Source organism: Haliotis rufescens, unplaced genomic scaffold (assembly GCF_023055435.1).
Source record: "Haliotis rufescens isolate VD_foot unplaced genomic scaffold, xgHalRufe1.0.p SCAF_9, whole genome shotgun sequence".
Taxonomy (NCBI): domain Eukaryota; kingdom Metazoa; phylum Mollusca; class Gastropoda; order Lepetellida; family Haliotidae; genus Haliotis; species Haliotis rufescens.
In genome coordinates, this window is record NW_025964383.1 from 41,061,923 (window position 1) to 41,076,408 (window position 14,486).

A 14,486-nucleotide genomic window follows, 5' to 3' on the forward strand; every position below is an offset into this window, starting at 1 on the left:
ATTTAGCATCCAAGGTAATACTTCAGCGTAGGGCTAGCAAAGTCAGCAATGCCATCGAACTTGACAAAGTCACAATTCTCATCAGTTTCACAATCTGATGCAAAATGCACAGGAGAACCAGTGGCAACACACTAAGACGGAACCTTGACATTTCGTTCTGATCATATTGACATGACAAAGCAGTGTCTGGTGTTTTTACAACATTGTAAGTATCACTGACTTTTCTGTCAATAACATACGGACCATTGTACCTAGCACGTAATGGTTGTCCTTGAATTAGCAAAAACACTGAGACTTTATCGCCAGGACACAAATTTCTCTCTTGTCATAATGTACTTTCATTTTGTCCTGGGATTCCTTCAAGTTATTCCTACAAACTTCACAAGCTTCTGAAAGCCCTAGCCCGAAATGATGAGACATACTCGAACAAACTCATTTCAGAGCTATCATTAAGCCAATGCTCTTGTATGTATGGCCAAAGACAACGTCAAGAGGACTCAAAACCTATGGGATCCTGAACGGACTCCCTCACACCAAACAACAACAAATGAATGCTTTTACCGAATCCTCACACAAGCAGTGCAACACAGCTACAAACACTTTCCAACAATAAAATACACTGCCATATAACAATATTTTGAGGACGTCTATATGTCGACATCAGATTCGGCGACACTATTAAGTATTTTCATGATCAGTGCACGATACTCAAGTTTGAGACATGACACAATGAAACAGTTATTCAACTGACTCGTGTTTATGTCGTAAATACAATATTTCACTTTTACGCAATTTCTTATATTTGAGCCTCCGAACATTTATTTCAACCATCAAAGATATTAATGTAGATTAAGTGTATCATGTCGATGTGTATTTAATACACATATATACAATCTCTTTTCTGGTAATTTGAATGGCTTGAAGGACATCATACTTGTGATCATAACTCGGACTACTTTACTTGCTAAGCGAGCAACTGGATTCGACAAAACCTACACAAACAAGTCAATTGGTTGTACGTTGGTATGTCTGCTATTGACCAGAAGGTGAGCTCCCTTCATTTATATTTTGCTTTCTCGGGTTACTACGCTCCGATCTGTATACTACTCACGTGATGTGGCGTGTGGTTATTCCATTTTACCGAATCCTGTTACCTCAACATGTCTGGAGTGTTATGCACTAACAATGAGTTATGGGAGGACAGTGCAACGACTTATTTGGACGGTAGCATTCCCCTCTAAATCTTAAATGTCAAGATTAACGAATCTTTGGTACAGAAATATTTCACTTCATAGACATTTACACATTGGCAGCAATCTACTTAAAGTTGGATTTGCAGGAATGACAGTGTGTACACTAACGAGTTTCACTCTGAACCGATAAACCCCATACTGCATGAATTATCAGCGAGTTATGTAATATTAACATAAAGATAATTATATCATGCAGAACACAAGCATTCTTGATTCAGGTCTCTTCTGCCACGAAACATGAAACACTTTTTCTCACTACCAACTTTGGGGGGAATTGCTTTTGAACACTTCCTGTTGTCGGAGGTTCGAATCCCAGAATCGCTCCGATCATGATTCGTGGCTTGTCATCACATAGCCGTACTCGTGGGTTTCACTTTGTAGCATCTAAGATTTGCATCAATGCAGGCTTTCTTCCCATATTAAGCTGACACACCGTGATATAACTGAAAACACAGTTCAAAACAACAATACACCCAATCCACTCACTCTATTATCTGAGGCTATGGATAAGTTAATTGTATCAGTTGTGGTACCTTAAGTTTCTGGATAGAACATGCATGTTAGAAACATCACTTGCTAAGAAAAACCTAGTCTGTCAATGTCAGTGCGACACAGTAATGAACTACGCAACATAGCGACAACTTTGACCTACTTGCAAATCACGTCACGGGTACACAAGCACATGAGACGGCACCTTTCTCACACAGGGTGGCTTTGTTTGTTACCACGTGACATGCATTTAGATTGTGTACAGTGAGGCGTGGCGCTCGTTCCCTTGAACAGGTAGCGGACAGTTATATTCTAGCTGGATAGAAATGTGTTAAGGACCTCAGCCACAAGTCCCTTTTGTCGTCTTCTGAGGTAAGACATTTGGCTTAGGCTGACAAGAAGTAAGTGAAACTATAGCAAACGAAGAGCTTTTATTAGGTAGGCCTCGCTTGCCTAAATATATTTCATTTGTTTAACTGGTCATGTTATAGCCTGTGTTAGCAAATGATCTCAGAGAGTCCTCTCTGTGTATGGCTGTTGTATGAACTCTACATTATTGTATTGTAGTGAGGTCATTATAGTTTTATAGTTGGGCTTCATATATACACTAACTTATAGATCCATACCTTGAGGCCAAGTATGACGTTGGCGACGCTACCTTACATATTCTCATACAGATTACATGTTTCGTTCACTGCATGGCCACACGCGACTATCAGCAGACATTAATGTCGGCGCGTCGCGTAATTTGTACAACTGAACACTATCGACATGTTCCAGATACAGAGTTGTTGAAAATGCCCACGTGCACCTTCTGCCGTCTTCGGGTGTATCAGATATAAATGTGGGTAACGTCTAATCGGTGACTATTCCACCCATTTTCTGTCCCAGTTTGGATAATGTAATACCATGTGAAACATCTGACATTGTCATCGTGCGTCACACATCAAGTGCTAAATGGATAAACAGGACAATTGCACACAAATATGGTCATTTCCGGAATGTAAATCAAACTGGATGTGTGCGCCTTGTCCCCTTTCAAGTAACATCACAGTGAACACGAAGATCACTCTTGATTGGTTCTTTCATTATTTCTGATTTGTGATCAGGTTGTTTTCTATTACGACTTATTATTTATTTGACACATACAGTGATTGTAGTAGTTTGATAAACACTTGTATAGTGTGAAATCATGGACTTAATTTCATTCCACAAACACATTTTAAAGCTACTGGTATTAAGTATGTCATCAGACGCTATTCCTGTCACTGCATGTCATGAATGTAGGGACATAGCACAAACTCTAGCTTTGTCACGTGATACTGACCTACTTGATAACATTGTGTTGTAAGTCGGGTGAGATATTATTAACATTTTCAACATTGTATGTTTAATGCCGTAGAGCTTCATGTGTTGAGTCTCTACCTTCACTGACGTTCAAATTTTGTTTCACTGTTGAACATGGCGGAGGCCATTTCTAACTGTCGATAGATGTCAATCCCTTGTGTCATATTCCATGTGTATTTAACGCCTCATATATTTGGATTCACAGCAAATACAATATTCATACGACCCATTTTGTAGACATTTGAGTTTGAAGCCTTGAATGTGTTCATAGACAATAAGAAACAACTGTTTAAGATGTAAATTGAGTTCAGTGTTAGTGTTCGGGTAGATAAGGCGCTTCTAGAAAGCTGTAGGTGGAATGATTTCATGTTTCAAGATGGTTAAGCGTAGGTTTAGGCGGAAACAAATTTGTTGTTACGAAGTATTTTATTATTACATAGCAACGCAATGATTTACTTACTCCTTCAGGGGCGGTCGGGTAGCCTAGTGGTTAAAGCGTTCGCTGATCACGCCGAAACCCGGGTTCGATTCCCGACATGGGTACAATGTGTGAAGCCCATTTCTGGTGTCCCCCGCCTTGATATTGCTTGAATATTGCTGAAAACGGCGTAAAATCAAACTCACTCAATTACTCTCTAATTTCAGACTTTGAAGTACGGAGAAGCTCATATCTATCAAATACTTAACTCAATGTGTTGCGCCCAATTTAATTATATTTATCATTGCTAAACATTTAAATTGTTTTATTTCAATTACACCAATAATTTGTAACCTGTTTTCTGGTGTTTAGTCTCTGGAAGGTTGTGCACATCATCTTCTAACATCTTTAATACTGGTTGTTTGTGCTGGCCTCTTTCAAACTATGACCCTGTCCTGAAACTGTATTTAGTACATACGATGATTGTTGCTTTACATATCCTCTGGAAACCCATTACCAAGCCTATTGCAGCCGGCCACATGTCCTTTGAAGTTTTAATACAGACACATAACAGACATTAAAAAAGAAATAAAGACACGAGGGGCGCAGAGTGGTTATTCTCCCTGCAGTGTTTTATTGTACGGAAAACAACCACCACGAGTCGTATATTTTGTATGTGATATATCAAAATTATGTACGGCCTTTTTAAGGATGTAATTAAATATGTACATTAAAAACAGTTACCTTAATTTTTAATAACGATGACTCTTCAAAAGAAGTCCATTTTGAGAACAAGTTTGTCAAGTTGGGTATTGCCCGCATATTCTCACAATCCTAACGTCGACTATCTTTACATTTTCTCCTCATACCGATTGTAATATCTCCCCCGCTCTTGAATGCGACCGTTCGGCCACTGCGTTTATCTGCGTACCGCATATACATCTATGGGGAACAGCTCACACGACATTTCCCTTTCAGAACATCGTCCAAAATATGACGTCATCAAGTTGCAAGCGCATGTTCGAATCTTCAGCAATGACTTCATGATAGAAAAATGGTTTATCGTGAAATGAACCACGCTTCGTTATTCATTTCTCTTTGCAGTTTATCCCGTAGCTATTTACATATTGATTTAAACTCAATAATGTTCACCACATGAAACAACCATCATACCTGGTATTGTTTTCATTTTACAGATACCATCACGCACGCATTACATCGCAGGATGGATATTCCACATAGTGTTATCCTGCAAAGGAATTACGTATATCTAAAGGAGAACCTTCAGGTCGACCCTGTGCTAGATGCCTTGTACCAGGGCTGTGTCTTCACACAGGGAGACTATGACAGGTGTAGACTAGTTGCACCAGAGAGACAATGTGAACTGTTCCTGGAGATTTTGAAGAAAAAAGGGGTTGAAGGCTACAGGACACTGTGTGCTGTTCTCGATTCCACACAACCATTTATCAAGGAGAAACTTGATAACACCTCAACTGAAGAAGGTATTTCAACCTATCACACGCCTCTTGATTCATATCGAATATCATATTACTAATCAAAATCTACAAAACATGTTGGTGTTTCAGTTCAGGTTGGTTCTAAGCACCATAGGCTGTGAAATTGCAACTCATCAGCTGAAGTTAGAAGGATTTTTTTCACTTAATACACATGTAGTTTTCAATGTGCATCAGATATCAATAATTTACACTTATTAACAAAGAATTATCCTAGATTGATCTGTGGAGAAATATGAATGTTTCCGCTCAGGTTTTGGCTTACTGAAGTCAGTGTAGCGACACTCCCATTTATGTGGACTAAGAAAGAAAAGACAAATCATATAATATGTTCCTGATCGATACATGGTGTAGGTCTTGGACACACTGACAAGTATATGTTTTTAGGCGTTTTACCAAAGATCAATATACCAAAGTACTTGTTATAGTCCTGAGGCTAATAATATTTCCTATCCTGGCACAACATATTCCAATGTCCTCCTTCACTTCGATCATATAACGCCTAATCTAAAACGTGCCTCAGTGTACATCCAGAGCCCTCGTTACCATTGCTTATTCAGTAATGAATTATTCATTACGTCCCTTCTCATCAGACAAGTGATACAGATGTGCTATCTGCTGGGAATTATATCCTTTGACTTTGGGTTTATTATACACTCTACCTGAATGAAACGTCACAGATATCTTTCAAGAAAGCTAATACAATGACGAATGTGACATCTTTCATTTTGGACCATGCATTTGTGCATTATTGTTTACGTGATCGTGACAAAAAAATATTTCCCGCGATTGATTGTCCAAAATGTCGAAAGTGGATGTCAATGTCACCAGAACTGTCTCCCGCCAGCGTTTCTCCTCGTCTTGGATCGCCATCTGTCGCGCCGAATGGCTTCACTATAAGGGCCTTTGTCGTCGCATTCCTGGGATGCAATCTCCTGGCGATTGTCGCTTGGCTAGTTATTGGAGCTCTACTGGGGATCAGTGCTTTGTCTGTGACTGGCGATCCACTGGCGATTGTCCTGAGCTTCGTATCTATTCGATGATTTTCATCTATCATAGAATACAACGTCTTGCCATCATCTTACAAATAAATTACCTTGACAATGCTGATGCTTCCCATATGGATGGCGCCTTCACATTTAATGGCTACGATGGGTGCACCAGTGTCTGGTATGCCATCGTCACCAGAACAGTCCCCAAATGCGCCTCTCTTCGTCCTGGGATTGGTGATGTACCTTTCTACCCTTGTACAAGTGTCTACTTGGGAACCGGCGCTCAGAGAAATACTATGAAGTCCAGACCTTTCTGTGGGTGATCCAACGTTAAGGAAAGCAACACCATCCTTGAAATGAGCTCTACTGCGAATGGCTATCAGAAACCCGTTTCCGTTTTCATCTTACTAACACGCAGAACTATACGTTATTTTAACCACTCATCACAGTTTTCCTCCACATTTGGGATGGGCAATTCCATCAGCGGCTACTCCACTTGGTAGATATTGACTGCTACAACTTCCAGGGCCATCCTGGTTTGTGACAGCAGTGCCTTCAGTTACACTTTCTCCAAGTACAGTCTTGTGATAACGTCTTAGCCCTGGGGGTGTGATCACACGAAAACTATCACGACTTCTATGTGCTTGGTGTCTCCTAATTATGTATTCACACATTCCAGATGTCCCAGTGAGCACTCCACAGACGTTAGCTGCAAATTCAGAAAGTGGAGAAACTTTAAACGGGTGTGACAATAACATTCTCACCTCAGGCCAATTGACTCACAAGTTTCGCTCCAGCCATGATCAACTGGGAATAGCCAGGACTATAAGTGACAGCCACTGTGGTAACACTCCAGTAACTTGTTTGGCAGAACATTTCTACACGTTGCTGACCGGCGTGCAACTAGAGGCCTTGTTTCACCACATCTCGGGCGTTACAAATGTTGTCGCAGACGCGATGTCAAGGCGACACCAGTCAACGCCAAAAACTTCATCCAAATTTATTTCAGTGGATTGGTTAACAGCCGAACACGACCAACACTGATGTGGGCGCTACAGGATACGACCACCAGCTTCCAATGTTCGACTCTCCAAACTCAGATTAACTCTTCTGGGATCACGATCCACTGGCCATGTTCTGGAACACAATACACACCTTCATATTTTCGACACCACCACTACTACTTAGAGTACTGCTGAAGTTGACTAAAACTAGTGCCAACGTCTTTCCATTGTGCCTTATTGGCTCAGGAGACTATGGTTCCAGAACTAGAAAGATCACAGGAATCCTGGGAACCACCCTGGGAAGGGCAATTCCGCAATGCATGCATGTAGCAGACCCATTGATCCCCAAACCGCTGGCTCTGCACGTGTGGAACATCCACAACCATCAACCCATTCCTTGCAGTTCCTAGGTCCAGAAGAGTCATGCTTGTATTTGGGAAGTCAATGCCTTGAATGTAACTTAACTTAAATTTGACAATGACCAGATGCCTCATATGGACCTAATGTGGGATTTTGTCATCAAACACCATTGTTTTCCAGATATTCTTTGTGTCACATTGTGTCACAATAACTATTCAGAGGGATTGTTGCTCTGCGATTCTACGGGACTCACGTATTTTAAGCCGCGCTGCTAGACACTGAAGCATCAATTTACAAGTTAGAGTTAAGGATATGGCAGGGGATATGGATTAGTGAGGATTACTCTCGCTGAGCAGATTCTTATCCATACGTATTCCAGAGCTGGTTAGCAATAAGGCAAGCTGCAGAAGCGGGTCCCAAGTGTTGCAATATGTTGTGCAGGGATAGAACATATACTTACATGAATTTGGTTATTCACGCTATTAGTATCCTTACATTGTCACAAGAAGTATCTGTCCCAGGCCTAGATACCAAGACACATGCTGACGAGAAGACAGTTGAGTATCAAGGGCGGGTAACTCTGTTTGGTAACCAACGGCAACGTGTGTCCAGGTGCAGAAGTGCCCTGCTTTGGCGTCTATTTTTTATGAACAAATGGAAATACATTGTGCCAGGATAAGTATTCTTATAACATGAATAGCAAACGTCGACAAGCAAGGAATTATTCCAAACAATATCAACTTTAAATTTTATTCTTTTTCGAAGATAACAGTCTTATAAATCTTGTCACACCCTGTTTTCTACTGGCGCAATATTATTTTTTCAGGTAGTACAGATCTTGTCTATGTCAACAAGGAAAAGCTGGAAGCTTACCACAAAAAACAACTTGCTGAAAAAGATGGGCAAATAGCTGACATGCATTCTGTACGTTGTGGAGAGACAGCACAAGCTCGTCTATTTATTACGTTAAGAGCTCCCTTGTTTTGAGAAGAGACACATATTTAGATGCATATGCTTTTAACAATTGTAGTGATTATTAAAAGTACATTTACACCAATGTTGAAGTTTAGATCAAAAAGGAGTGTAACATGTAAAAAATTATATCGACTGCTACATGTATATGCAGTCGATATTTACTTCTTAAACGGTCGTTTGCGTTTGTTTTAAGGCAATGGAAAGACTTGAGGAACAAGTTAAACAAAAAGACACAGACTATGCTGAACTGGAAGAACAACTTATAAAAGAAAGAGGGGATCTCACATGTAAAAAATGATATCGACTGCTACATGTATATGCAGTCGATATTTACTTCTTAAACGGTCGTTTGCGTTTGTTTTAAGGCAATGGAAAGACTTGAGGAACAAGTTAAACAAAAAGACACAGACTATGCTGAACTGGAAGAACAACTTATAAAAGAAAGAGGGGATCTCACAACACAGATAGAAAAGAAGAATGAGGAAGTTGAAACTCGTAATTTGACATTAATAATATAAAGTTAAATATCGCTTCTATCCACAATTTTGTTTTGCCTATATGTGCTTGTAACAAATGTTATATTTGGTATAACACTTTCTTAGTGAAGTACAGACTCTCGTACTTGTTTAGGTTGAGTCCAATTCGGGATTCGAACCCATACTGCCAGAGTGAGGCACCTAATCGCCATCACACAAAGTACGCGATCGTATCCACTCAACCACCGAGGCTTCCAAAAAATAGAAATCCGACAACTGGTAGTCTAGATCACGTACTTTGTATACCCCTCTGACAAGCATAAATTGGCACGGCTCCCATGGCTGAAATCAATGAACACACAATGACATTTAGAAAGTGGTCAAATGTAACAAATGTTATATATTTTGGGTAACACATTCTTAGAAAAGAACAGATTCTCGTACTTTTTTAGGTTGAGTCCCATCCGGGATTCAAACCCACACTGTCACTGCCGGATAGGACTCAACTTAAAAAAGTACAAGAATCTGTACTTAACTAAGAAAGAGTTATCCCAAATAAAACATTTGATCACCTGCTAAATGGCATTGTGTGTTCATATTTTGCCAGTGTTCACGGTGGTAATGGAACATTCTGGTTTCCAATGACATGTCTATGATAAACAACTACATTGTATCATTTCTGGAAATATACTAATTCCATATTTTCAATGGACCATGCTATGCAATGTCCGGAATGTTGACGCATAAAACTGTTATCTGAGGCTATCCATGCATTTTTCTCGTTTCAGTGAAAACAAAATTGTCAAAGGGAAATGATGAGTTGCTACAGATTCGAGCAAAATGTGAAACAATATCCTATATCATAGCTAAGTGTTTTTGTATATTTTAAGTTATCTTATCTTGCATGCCTTAATACCATTATTAATCGATTTAAAAGTATCTTGCTATTCCATGTACAGTGGCCCCGTTTTATATTTGACTTGTATTATATCTGAGGTGAGACGAGAAAATATTATTTGTCTGTCTCTCTGTCTAGCTGTTTGCCTGTCCGTATGTACGATGGGTAAGAGGAAAACTGTTACCAATAAGGTAATCAATCTGTGTTTGTAATTGTCTCTTCAGATCTCCATAAACAGAATAAACAGCTGGCATTAAAAGAAGAAGAAACCAGCGCGGTAAAGTATTGCTTTCGTAACAGAATTTTGTTTTATCAACATGTTTTCTGAGAAAGGGTTTCAATGGCTCTTTACATTGAGTACATACATGGCTCAAATTGTGAGTAAAACAAATGTAATTATCACGGTTGGAATCAAGTTGCACATCATTCCTAACACCCACATAGCTAAATGTTACATGCAGTCGATAAATAAATAATGTATGTGGTAATATATGATACCCAGCTATAGTGTGAGCGAAAGGTTATGTTCTGATCTCTATGGTCTCAGCGATGTTGTTTCAGGTACACGAAGGGCGGTGGCATCGTCTTGGGGAGATGATCCGTCGCATCACAGGTACAATATAACACCTGGATGTAGGTCAGGAAAAGCAGATTAAATACCAAATGAACTACATTAACCTTCAAACTTTAATATAGAATATCAATGTATTCAGTGTAACAGTTAAAGACTCACTTTCTGTTTATATAAAAACAGCAAATAACAAGCCTTTAGTTAGATTAATTATTGAAATCCACTACATTTATCTACCAACAGGTTCTGCTACAAGTGGAGATGGATCACAGGGACTCCAACCTGAACAGCTGACACCACAGGATCACCGACATGAACAGCTGACACCACAGGATCTCCGACATGAACAGCTGACACCACAAGAACTCCGACCTGAACAGCTGACACCACAGGAAGTGTATGAAGTCACACGCGTACGTTTAATGACAAACAACCCCCACCCCCTCAAAATGTAAACTGCGAAGTATAGAAGAGTGTGAATTTCTTAGATTTGAAAAGCAAAGACTGCTTAAAGTTTATAGACTACTTGGGGATCATTTGGCACTTTCAAACTATCTACATGCAAGAAATAAATATACAAATATACTCCATAACAAAAGAAAAGCCTACCAAGATAAAATTCTTAGTAATATGGTGACAGGCATACACAACAGCAAAATATTTTGGTCACAATTGAAGCTACTCTCTGGTGAGGGAAGGAGACGCTCTCCTAATATAGAACTAGGAGATTGGTATCAGCACTTTAAGAACTTATTTGGTGAATACTCTTCTTCAGAGGTTGAGGAGAATTTAGTTTTTGACGATGTTAATTTTGACGAAACAACTCAGAGTATTCTTGATTCCCCTATTTCACAGGATGAAGTGCTTGATGCGATTACAGGATTGAAAAATAATAAAGCTGCGGGAGATGATGGACTGATAGCAGAAATGTTTAAGTCTTCTCCTGATGTTCTGGTTCCTTTTTTGACATTCTTCTTTAATGCTATATTTGATTCTGCATATTTTCCCTCATCTTGGGCTGTTGGCCACATTGTTCCTATATATAAGAAAGGCGATGCCAATTCTCCCACTAATTATAGGGGTATCACTATCTTAAGTGTATTCAGTAAACTTTATATTTCTATTTTAAACAGAAGACTTCAGTTTTGGTCGGAATCCTATGATAGACTAGTAGAGTCTCAGGCTGGTTTTAGGAGTGGATATTCCACAACTGATAATATTTTTGTTTTATATTCAGTAATAGAGAAATATTTGGCTAAGAAACGAGGTGTGATTTATGCCTTGTTTGTTGATTTTGCCAAAGCCTTTGATTCCATAGATAGATCCAAATTGCGTATGGTACTATACAAAAATGGTATTTCTCCGAAAATGTTCTGTTGTATACAGTCAATTTATAAACAAGTTTTGGCATTGGTCAAATACAATAACTCATTTTCTGATATGTTTAGCTGCAGTAAGGGAGTTCGTCAAGGATGTGTCCTTAGTCCCATTTTGTTTGCCTTGTTCATAAATGATCTTGCCATAGATATTGAATCCAGTTGCGCACATGGTATCCAATTTCATCCAGATGTAGTTCAATTGTTTTTATTACTTTTCGCAGATGATGTCATTCTCATAGCAGATACTGTTTATGGTCTCCAGAAAAGAATCAATGTGTTAGAATGTTATTGTAAAGATTATTCATTAACAGTCAATATTGATAAAACTAAAGTAGTAGTTTTTAAAAATGGGAGTGTTCTTTCAAAATATGAAAAATGGGTTTACGATGGAAAATTGTTGGAATGTGTAACTACATATAAATACCTTGGTGTATTATTTTTTCGAAATCTATCTTGGAGTGCACATATATCTAATGTTGTTAATCAAGCTAAAAAGGTTTTGTTTAAGCTTTTGAAGTCCCTACAGCTAATTAAACCTACTCCTATGAATATTTTCTTTAAAATTTTTGATGCTAAAGTTGTGCCAGTACTTCTTTACGGTGCAGAAGTTTGGGGTTTATCTTTATCGTTTTGCGAGGAGATTGAAGTTGTTCATACACTTGCTTGTAAACGTATTTTAGGAGTTAAGTCAGCAACTTCCAATCATGTTGTGCGTGGAGAGTGTGGGAGATACCCTTTGTATATCTATGCTTTCAAAAGATGCTTGAATTATTGGTGTAAGATTTTAAAGATGCCCGATTCGCGTTATCCACGAAAAAGTTACAATATGCTTGTGCAGCAGGCCATAGCAGGTAAGACTAATTGGGCCTCTAGAGTTAAATTACTTTTGTACGCCTATGGCTTTGGCTACGTATGGGAAAATCAGCATCTTGTTATTTCTATTTCATTTATTGATGAGTTCATACAAAGATTAAAATGCTCTTATGAACAAGATTGGCATTTTGCTTCGACCAATAGCCCCAAGTATTCATCATATCTTTGTTATAAATTTAGGTTTAGCAGGGAATTTTATTTATCGGCTATTACAATCAATAAGTTTCGCGTTGCACTGGCACGTTTTAGAGCTAGCTCCCACTCGCTCCACATAGAAACCGGGAGATATTTTGGTATCCCAAGACAGCGAAGGTTATGTATGGTTTGTAAAACAGGCTATGTTGAGTCTGAATACCATTTTGTATTGGTTTGTGAAAAATATTATGCTCTCCGAGTGACATATATTCCTCAAAAATATTATGTAAATCCATCAATAGAACAATTTTACATACTTATGTCGTCTCTGCATCAGTCAACAATTAGAAGTCTGGCTTGTTATATTTACCACGCTTTTAAGTTAAGGAATTCATTTTTGCAGAAGTAATATTCTTTATCTATGAATGCCTTGCTGTTGTGTATTTAGGTGTACACAGTTGTATTTTTATACATGTCTGGTGAACCGAATTGTACTATGGGCCGCTGGCCCACTCATGTACTGAATAAACAGATTAGATAGCCCAATAATTAATGTTGCACATGCATGTCATGCTGGTCTGTTTCGGCGCCAGGCTCTCACGCGGAGACGACTACGCATTGTCTGAGTAGAACGTTGGCGTCAATGGTGTTCTGCAGGTCATTTCTGAGTGTGGGGTGTGACTTTTATGCAAGCTCCAAGCATTTCTCTAGCCAAGAATGGGTATAAAACATGTGCCTTAACGGGATTCCAAATGCATTGTTTAGCATCGTGCTTACAACAACCCCTCAGAAAAGCAATTATTCAACATTTCGGAATGCCACGTCTGTCCGAAAATGAGCATCTGCGAGCCATTGGAATGCTTGAAGCAAGATTGAGTCAACGTGATGTTGCAAGACAATTTAACGTCCTCAGAAACACCATTTGGTGTTTATGGCAACGTTGGCAACAGACGAATGCAGTCAGAGACCTTCCTCGGAGTGGAAGGCCACGCGAAACCAATAATCGACAAGACAACTGGATTCGAACATCACACCTACGAAATCGATTCCAGCCAGCAACAGTGACTGCAAGAAGCATCCCTGGCCTTCAACGAATAACTTCACAAAACGTACGTCGCCGCCTCAGATGTGCAGGGATTTTCGGCAGAAGACCCGCCAGACGTCCTATTTTGACAGGAAACCACCGCCAAGATTACAGCAAGACAGGACCCGTTTGATAGTGGTAGAGGGAAATCTCAATGGACAGCGCTACCGGGAGATCATCGGTCCTGTTGTTCTACCGTTTTGAGCCGTCATGGCCCAGGCATTACCTTTCAACATGACAACGCCCGGCCTCTATTGCTCGACTTGTTCAGGATCTCTTCAACAAAACAACGTGAATGTCATCCCCTGGCCGGCTCGCTCCCCTGATCTCTCACCAATTAAGCACATGTGGGATGAGATGGATCGGCGCCTTCGACGTCAACCACGTGTTCCACAGACACTCCAGGAACTTCGAAACATGCTCCATCAGATATGGACAGACAGGATTTGTGCGACGCCTGGTCCATTCCATGAGACGAAGAGGTGTTGCTTGCATCGCAACCAGAGGTGGACACACACGCTATTGATTTGTAAATTGACATTTTGGCATGTTCATGGTTTTTTTTTATGAAATCACGCATTTTCTTAAGTCAGTATAGCAAACTTAACCATTTGAACACTTACAGGAGTCTTTTATCTGTTGCAAACCGAAATTGTTTCAGAGTTGGTAAAAACATAACTTTGCATTAAATCTTATTCAATGTCACGAGAACTTTTGT

At 39.5% G+C, this 14,486-nt stretch overlaps 2 protein-coding genes across 4 annotated transcripts in view; both read left to right on the forward strand.

Annotated features, from left to right (window-relative positions):
- LOC124112669 overlaps positions 1-14,486 on the forward strand; it is a 206,278-nt gene that overhangs the window by 112,360 nt on the left and 79,432 nt on the right. The gene's annotated exons all lie outside the window — the stretch shown is intronic.
- Positions 1,981-9,988, forward strand: LOC124112673. 3 transcript variants are annotated; one of them, XM_046472807.2, is made up of 6 exons: positions 1,999-2,143; positions 4,704-5,009; positions 8,204-8,301; positions 8,546-8,637; positions 8,810-8,847; positions 9,617-9,988. In XM_046472807.2, the coding sequence occupies exons 2-6, from the start codon at positions 4,733-4,735 to the stop codon at positions 9,715-9,717; spliced, it is 606 nt and encodes a 201-aa protein (XP_046328763.1). In that variant the 5' UTR covers positions 1,999-2,143; positions 4,704-4,732; the 3' UTR covers positions 9,718-9,988. The 3 variants fall into 3 exon arrangements, with proteins under 3 accessions (XP_048247057.1, XP_048247058.1, XP_046328763.1); XM_048391100.1 differs by lacking the exons at positions 8,546-8,637; positions 8,810-8,847; positions 9,617-9,988 and having other exon boundaries at positions 1,981-2,143; positions 6,693-8,244; XM_048391101.1 differs by lacking the exons at positions 8,546-8,637; positions 8,810-8,847; positions 9,617-9,988 and having other exon boundaries at positions 1,981-2,114; positions 6,693-8,244.